Consider the following 7,613-nt stretch of genomic DNA (forward strand, 5'->3'; position numbering starts at 1 on the left):
GGGATAGCTGATCAACGCGTCTCGTGAAAAATAACTAAGCAATAAAAAAGTTCAAGTCTAATATGTTATTAAGCCCATTTTATAATCGTTGTCAAGAAAACATACATTGTTGAACAGTGTGGTTCCCAATTAATTACACGGACATAAACGCTTAACCAGAAGTAGACAAAAAAATAAACGAATATACTGTGAATATATTCACCTTTCTTCCTTTATCATAAGGAAAAAATGTGTTAATAAAGGTTGAATTGACATTTTCTAAAATACATTATTTGAATTCGTTTGAATCAAAGATAGTCAAATATATTATGTCGCCAACGTTTTGGAAAGAATCTGGTGATATTTGATGCTTTTATCATTTTGAATATTTTTCATTATGTGAAATCTACTGTACGACTTCACTTGAATGCACCACGGAGTTAACACGCGAATGTAAAATGTTGAGTAGACGAGCAGCTGGTAGGCACGCCGTTTCCATAACAACGCGATCAGGAAGAACGGAATACTGAAAGAAAAGGCGCATTCGTTCGTAAATTTATAAAGAATGTTGTTTAAGATAACCTACATTAGCTTCTCGCCTTCATGGCTCGGTGAAAGTTGAAAGGCTCTATCCTCTGACTGTAACAGCCTCGTTTGGTAAAGATGTCGTTGTCCACGGCCAGAGCCAGTCCAGCGCCAAGCTCACCCAGGGGAGAGCAAGCAGACGGTAAATTATTCACATCCATCCGCTGCTGGAGGCTTTCTACGTGCCAATGCTGCTCAGAAAGTTACAAACAAAACGTTATATGTAGTCATGCACAATTAGTAGTTTAGTAAACGTCTCTTTGAAATGGCTAAAAACCAATCCAGTGCGTTCATTTATATAGTACAACCGTACTTTCGATGCAAAACAAACAGGTGTACACAAGGAAAAGTAGTGTTACCTCAAAATACTATTACTGAAGAACAAATAAAATTGTGTCATCAGAACATTACTCAAGTAAGGAGACGTATATTGTTGGATGATTAACTGATTTGACAATCTAAAATAATTCTGGTATTTTTAAACAGGAAACCCAAAGGATTTGAAACCACCTACGTAGTAGACAACATGTGTATGTTTAAACAGATCAAACTATGTCCAATGACAAGATTGTACTCAATACAGGCTTATGGGCAGGCTCAACTGAGCCTTACAAGTTTAGTTTATATAATATAAACAGTTTATATAAACATAAGAAATTTCCCCTCCCAATAAACTATGTGGCTGTCCTTTTTGGTTAAAGTATGCTTGTTCCCGACTCAACTAAGATAATAGTATCACTTTAAAATAATATCAGATGGTGCAAAACTACTCTTAGAAATACTTGAATAAATCTAACTGCGTAAATGTAGCTCATTACAGCCACCTCTGTAAATAAACCACTAATAATTTATTTTCATTATAATTCAAATGAGCTAGACTTATAATAATTTAAAGTGGCCTGGAAAAAGTTTTTCTTTAGACCTTGTCTTCCATTTTTTGGCTCCAGTCCATATTCTAACCGAGACATTAGTAAACTCAGGTGCTGCTTTAAGCACCCAAACTAACATTTAGCTTAAAAGTTTAACAGTGCTGACAATACTTTTGATCTGTGAAAGTATTTGATATAGGTTGTACGTCTTTCTGCCTCGTGCTACAGCCTGTGAAGGTGCAACAATGTTAAAAACAAAATCCAGAAATTTGTCTTCCATCACTGTTACCTTGCAACAAGAACATCCTACATTCGAATCCCAGCCTAGGTTTTTTCTGCATAGTTTGCATGTTTTTTCTGTTTTCTTGTCATTAGGACAACACCAGACTAAGACAAGGGAGCTTCCCAAAAACAAAAAAGCATTCTCAAAATGGTCAAAAATCATACTGATGATGACAAGACAGATAAATTCCAAATAAGAAATTTGGAAGATGTTTAGAAAACATTTAGAAATATTGACCAAAGCTGTTTTTATGGTTATAATAAATAAAAATACAGAGTCTTAATGAGTATTTGCTTGATTTTTCTTAGAGACTGACCTGAGAGTCCAACTTCCAGCTCTGGAGATCAGGAAGGGGCCACTTCCTGTCAAACAAGCAGCCATCCCAGATGAACTGCTGCTCAGCCTCACATCCACTGTCTCCAAGAACACACAGGGCCACACTGCACATCACCGAAGCTGTGAAGTACTGGCTGCGCTTTCTTCTTTACACAATATGTTGTGATATATACACACTTAAAGTACAGTTTTCTTTAATCTTCTCAGTCGATAACTGTTTAGTTTATAAAGACAGTCAGTCTGAATCAAGATGCTGACATTCAGCTCAAAATATCTGGCAATGGCTTGAGAAGATTACTTTAAAATTCTTACATTTATGTCTGCTTTATGTAAAATGAGGGGGAAAAAAGTATGTCAGCGCCCCCTACTGGACCCTTTCATTATTTGTCCATTTAGGGTTTGATTTCAGTTACTCTTTATAATTTTTGTACATTCTGTAAAAACCATATGTATTTTCCCTCACACAGATTTCTGTTTTTTTGTTGTTGCACTTCAACATTTCACATTATTAAACAAGTTTTAATTAAAGACAAATATGGACTGAGTGAATCCAAATGCAGTTCACAAACAATAATTTTATTTGTCAAAAGAAAAAAAAGCTACCAGGCTAATCTCACAGTGGATGAATTTCTCCCCATTCAAGCTGTTCTGATTCAGTCATATTTCAGTCACACTACAACATCTCAATCAAATTCAAGCACAGTCAGATCTGCTTAGGCCTTTACTTTGAATGCATTCTTTAAATATTCACACATGGACTTGTTGGTGTTTTTCATATAATTGACTTGCAAAATAACCCAAATAAGTTTGAGCTTTAAAAAAATGATTTCATGTTGTCAGAAAGGCTCTATGTAGTTAAGATTATTCTACAGGTCAGGCAGGAAACAGATCTGAGTGTGATCTGAGAATTTGTGTAATTATACAGAATTCACCATTTAACATACATAGTCACATTGGGCTCAGTTGGGTTTCATAGCCATTGATAAAGGAACTCTTGATTTGAAAACCTTTTTATGTATTTACTCAAGTTATCTAGAGCTGAAGTATAAAAGTTCGACAAAATAAGTCAATTCTAAATAAATCTGTCAGGAAGCTAAAATGTTAGCAATGTTTAAATAAAAAGACTTGATACAAATACATATGAGCATAGGTTGATAAAATAGCAATGACACATTTTTTTCTGCAGAATGATGGAATAAGACGGCCAGATGGAGTTTGGCATTATCCGCTTGGACGCACCAAGTACAAATACTTTCTGGAACAGCCAACATCGCTGACAGAAGCCGGCAGGTCAGTTAGGGGGATGAAACTGTGACAACTGTTTATATAAGTTACTCTCAAGTGTGAGTTAATGACAGTAAATACATCTTATAGCAACTGTGTTTGGTCATAGTGGTGGAGGATGGATGATTTGGGCTTGTTTTTGGCAGCCACAGGTTCTTTTCAGTCAATCACGATGAGTACTAAAGTATTGTAATGTCAAAGTTTTAAGGTCAACTGATGAAGAATAAAAAAACAAAAGTTCCTTCACACAGATGTGAGCGACTGATAAAGTCAAATGGAAAATAGCCACTTACTAACTCATCTTGCTACAAGCTGTGGAATCACCGGGTACATTTAGTTTTTCAATGCAACGCTTTTGAATTTTGGCTTCTTCTTTGTATAATAAATAAAATGAAACCTCTTGCTTCCTTTAATCATTACTGTTTGTTCTCCACCATTGCATCAAATGCTAACATGAGTTTTAAAAATCAGCAGTTGTTAAAATAGTACACTAAATGTGTTTCCTCTGTATGTGGTGCCTCTGTAGGGATATTTCATTCCTGTGCGATGCTGTGCTTACACAGAAAAAGATGACTGCTCTCCCACCACTGCATGAGAAGAGCTGCAACGGAGACACAAACTACAGGGTATGTACAACTAGATGTTTTAAAAGTAGTTGATTTCCATGTGAAGTCCCTGAAAGCACTTGATATTCAAACTGCATAGTTTTATAATAAAGTGCAATCTAACATTTGATTAAAAGCCTACATTTTTTTTAACCATATTTTCATGCACCTATAAAGACAGACATTTTTTCTCACTCTCTGAAGGTAAATCAGACTAAACTTTTCTTGTTTTTGTTTATTTATATCTGCTAAATGCCAGAAAACTTAACGAGAACATTATTTATTTTATTTTGGAATATTTATTTTTGCTAATTGCCCTATGGGTTATTGATCTGTGTGATTGAAATAAAAGTTGTAATATTGTTTTTTTTACATGTTTAATTTGTGTTTTGTTTTCAGACCAGTCAGGTGTGTAGGGTGTGTGTGAGAGACATTTCAAAACATAAAATTGTGTTATATTTTACACAATTGTCCCTGCTGTAGAATGAAGAATATTGTCACAAGACTTTTTTAATAACAGTAATAAATTATATCATTATAATAGCGAATTTACAGTCTTTTTTAGTTAATTTGTATTGTTTTATCTCCAAAGTTTGTTGCTGCAAAAATTTAAAAAACTTATCTTGAAAATGAAAAGTGTACAGAGAAAAGTGTACTCTGTAAGCAGATGGTTGACATTTTTAAATATTTAATTACAAGAGTGTCCCATGTTGTTGTTATTATAGAAACATGTGGGAAAATGTTGCTAAAGTAACTTGGAAATAGCTCCAATGGAATATATTGGTTTGTGTTAAGCCTTTTTTGCTGCTCCAGATAAAATAAGATTTAAAATATTTGTTGCCGTAAAATGATATCCATGTTTTTAAATCATCCATTTTCTAAAGTAGCTATTGGACGAGAGGCAGAGTATACATTGGGCAGCTCGCTATTCCATTTAGTTCATCTTTGGCAAGCGTTAGAAAATAAATAAAACACACTAAGAAAAACTTACACAAAATAAAAAAAGATTACCATAAATTATACAATGTGCATCAAAAAAAGACACCTAATTGAGTTGATAGTTAAGCTAACAGTTGTGGTTTTGGAGTGTGGAAGGAAGCTGGAGTACCCAGAGAAAATGTTTTTTAAGTTGAAACACTTGAATATCATTGAAGGTCAAGTTTTCTGTCTCAGTCTTGTTTTTGGAAATTTAAACTGAGTTTCACTACCTAGTTTTTCCATTTTCTGTCACAGAAATGTTTTATTATTTTAGTCAGAACATTTCCAACATGCCACATTGCACATTGTTTCAGTTTCTAGTTGACACTGATCTATAACTTTGTTGTTTTTCATCAGATGTTTTTGTTTCCTGTATTTTTCACACTTTGGAATTTTTCTTTCTCCCACTTTTACTTTATATGTCAATTTTTCATGTTTTTTTTTTGTTTTGTTTTTTGTTTTACTTTAACTGTTTATATTTTTTCACTTCCTCATTTTAAAGGTTTTCACCTATTTTTTCTGTGTGTCACCACATATTTCAAACAATTGGTTTTGGATTTAAGTATTCCTGGGGCAACCTTTGCCATTAATTTGAGTAAGAAGACAAGCTAATCACATAATGCCACCATTCTGTGTCTCTCAGAACTTGGATGTCAAACAAAACGTGATCCCTGAAGAGTATCGTATTGTGAAGAACAAAGGAATACGATGCCTCCAGTTGTATGAAGAGTAAGTTTCCTTAATGGTATTTGGTGCAGTCCCTTCCTGTATGATGATCTAGCTTTTTCCTGATGTATGTCATATTGTACCTCACAGTGCATTCACAGTGCAGCTGAAAGATGAGGAGCAGAAGTTACGAGTCCTCCCATCACTGTGAGTGCAAACATATAAATTACAGTGACAGGAAAAATTTGTAACACTTTATTCTAATGTAATAAGCAATTTTCTTAGGAAACATACCAGTAAAACAGACCGTTAAGCATTACAGAACTCTGTATGCAATAATACACATGCTGTATTTGTGGGAATGTTCTGTGTGCAGGAGGCCCAGTGGCAGGCTGGAAGTGATCCAGCTGATGAGGATGATGGATGACATGCTGGAAAAGGCTGGAGTGGATCAGGAGGACGAAGAGCTAACTGATCTGTGCCAAGTTAGTTTTCTACCTCTGCAACTGACATGAAAGCTGTGTTGTAATTTTTGTTTAATACAGAGAAAAACCTTTAGTTTGCATAATTAAAATGGGAAAATACACAAACAGCATCCAGTCAGTAAAACAACATAAGCTACTTTGACTCAAGGGACGTTTGTGACCCATTTTTAAATTTTGCTTTTATTTCTCTTTTTTGATTCTCAGGATATAGACAACCTTAAGGAATGAAATATAGGCAGATTTTTTTATTCTGATATTAAAATGTTATTATTCAGTTCATTGTACAGTGATTTACATATGCCTTCATTTCTCTCTTGGGAACAGTGTTGTCTTTATTTTTTATATAATGTAATACTCACATATATTTTTATACTACAAATACCTGACAAAATAAAAAAGAAAACAGTTTTTTAGGTGGAATAACACCGCAGATTTAAAGCTTTCATTGATAAGAAAACAAGAGATTTGGTGACAAAAGAGGACATTATCCATCCATCCATCCATCCATCCATCCATCCATCCATCCATCCATCCATCCATCCATCCATCCATCCATCCATCCATTTTCTTTACACCCTTGTCCCTTAGTGGGGTCGGGAGGGTGCTGGTGCCTCTCCAGCTAACGTTTCGGGCGAGAGGCGGGGTGGACATTATACAGAAAAACAAAATAAAAAGTATAACTATGTTTAGGGATGGGTAACTTATGAGATCAGATGCTTGGAAAGTTTAGAAACAAACATGAAAAAATATTTTTTACACTTTAATGAGAGGAAATGTTTGAGCCTGAGGGTAGAAAGTGCAACCAAATTTTAAAAGATAGTTCAAGCATTAAGGAATATTTAACAATTACACAAATGGCCTCCTTCTTAATCTGCAATGTAATATACAAATGTAGAATGTCTGTGTTTATCATTTCTGTCAATACCAATAAAATGCTCGGAGACTTTAAGGTCTATGACTTGTTTCGCAGCTCGAAAGCTTGTTGGAACTGGTGAAGACAGAGCAGAACATCTACAACATCGTTTTCCATGAACTGATCAGGCAGGTGACCGTCGGCTGTGCTGAGAGAGGACAGCTCCTCGCCAAACTCAGGTCAGCAGCTAACATATTTAACCTTATAAGCCTTGACACCAAACAATGAATACACAGACTTGAACAAATGCTTGTGAAATGCCATAAAACGATATCTTATGGCAGTAGGAGTATTAAAAGAATGCTGACTGACTGGATGCAAAAACCATTTTCTGTGTTAATATGATAATCATATAAATTTAGAATTATCTGAACTTTTGTCTGGCATTATCTGGAACAGTGCATTTGGTAAGATTGAGTTTTTCCTTAAATAAACACTCCAGGTGGATCTGGAAACAAGGAAAATTCTTTCATATTCCCGTTAAAACATAGTGGAGGATCCATGATGCTGTGGGTTTCTTTCGCTTTAAAGTCTGTGGGAATTCTGTTAGAATGTGCAGACTATGGATTTTTAAATAAGCCTAGAGGTTAGGTTGTTTTGTTTCTTTTCCAGTGTAAGAATGAAAAGTAG

At 34.8% G+C, this 7,613-nt stretch overlaps 1 protein-coding gene across 3 annotated transcripts in view; it reads left to right on the plus strand.

The window, feature by feature from the left end:
* Positions 1–438: 438 nt before the first annotated feature.
* The window catches only part of axdnd1 (axonemal dynein light chain domain containing 1), a 16,193-nt gene continuing 9,018 nt past the window's right edge, over positions 439–7,613 (plus strand). For 2 of the 3 annotated variants that reach the window (XM_007540669.2, XM_016665168.1), the window contains exons 1-8: positions 439–706; positions 2,025–2,179; positions 3,239–3,342; positions 3,863–3,962; positions 5,563–5,648; positions 5,736–5,792; positions 5,962–6,070; positions 7,041–7,162. In XM_007540669.2, coding sequence (XP_007540731.1) covers positions 643–706; positions 2,025–2,179; positions 3,239–3,342; positions 3,863–3,962; positions 5,563–5,648; positions 5,736–5,792; positions 5,962–6,070; positions 7,041–7,162 — 797 coding nt within the window. In that variant the 5' untranslated portion in view covers positions 439–642. The remainder of the gene's footprint in view (positions 707–2,024; positions 2,180–3,238; positions 3,343–3,862; positions 3,963–5,562; positions 5,649–5,735; positions 5,793–5,961; positions 6,071–7,040; positions 7,163–7,613) is intronic. The other variant, XM_016665167.1, reaches the window with a different exon arrangement.

This window comes from Poecilia formosa, unplaced genomic scaffold (genome assembly GCF_000485575.1).
Source record: "Poecilia formosa unplaced genomic scaffold, Poecilia_formosa-5.1.2 Scaffold553, whole genome shotgun sequence".
NCBI classification, from domain to species: domain Eukaryota; kingdom Metazoa; phylum Chordata; class Actinopteri; order Cyprinodontiformes; family Poeciliidae; genus Poecilia; species Poecilia formosa.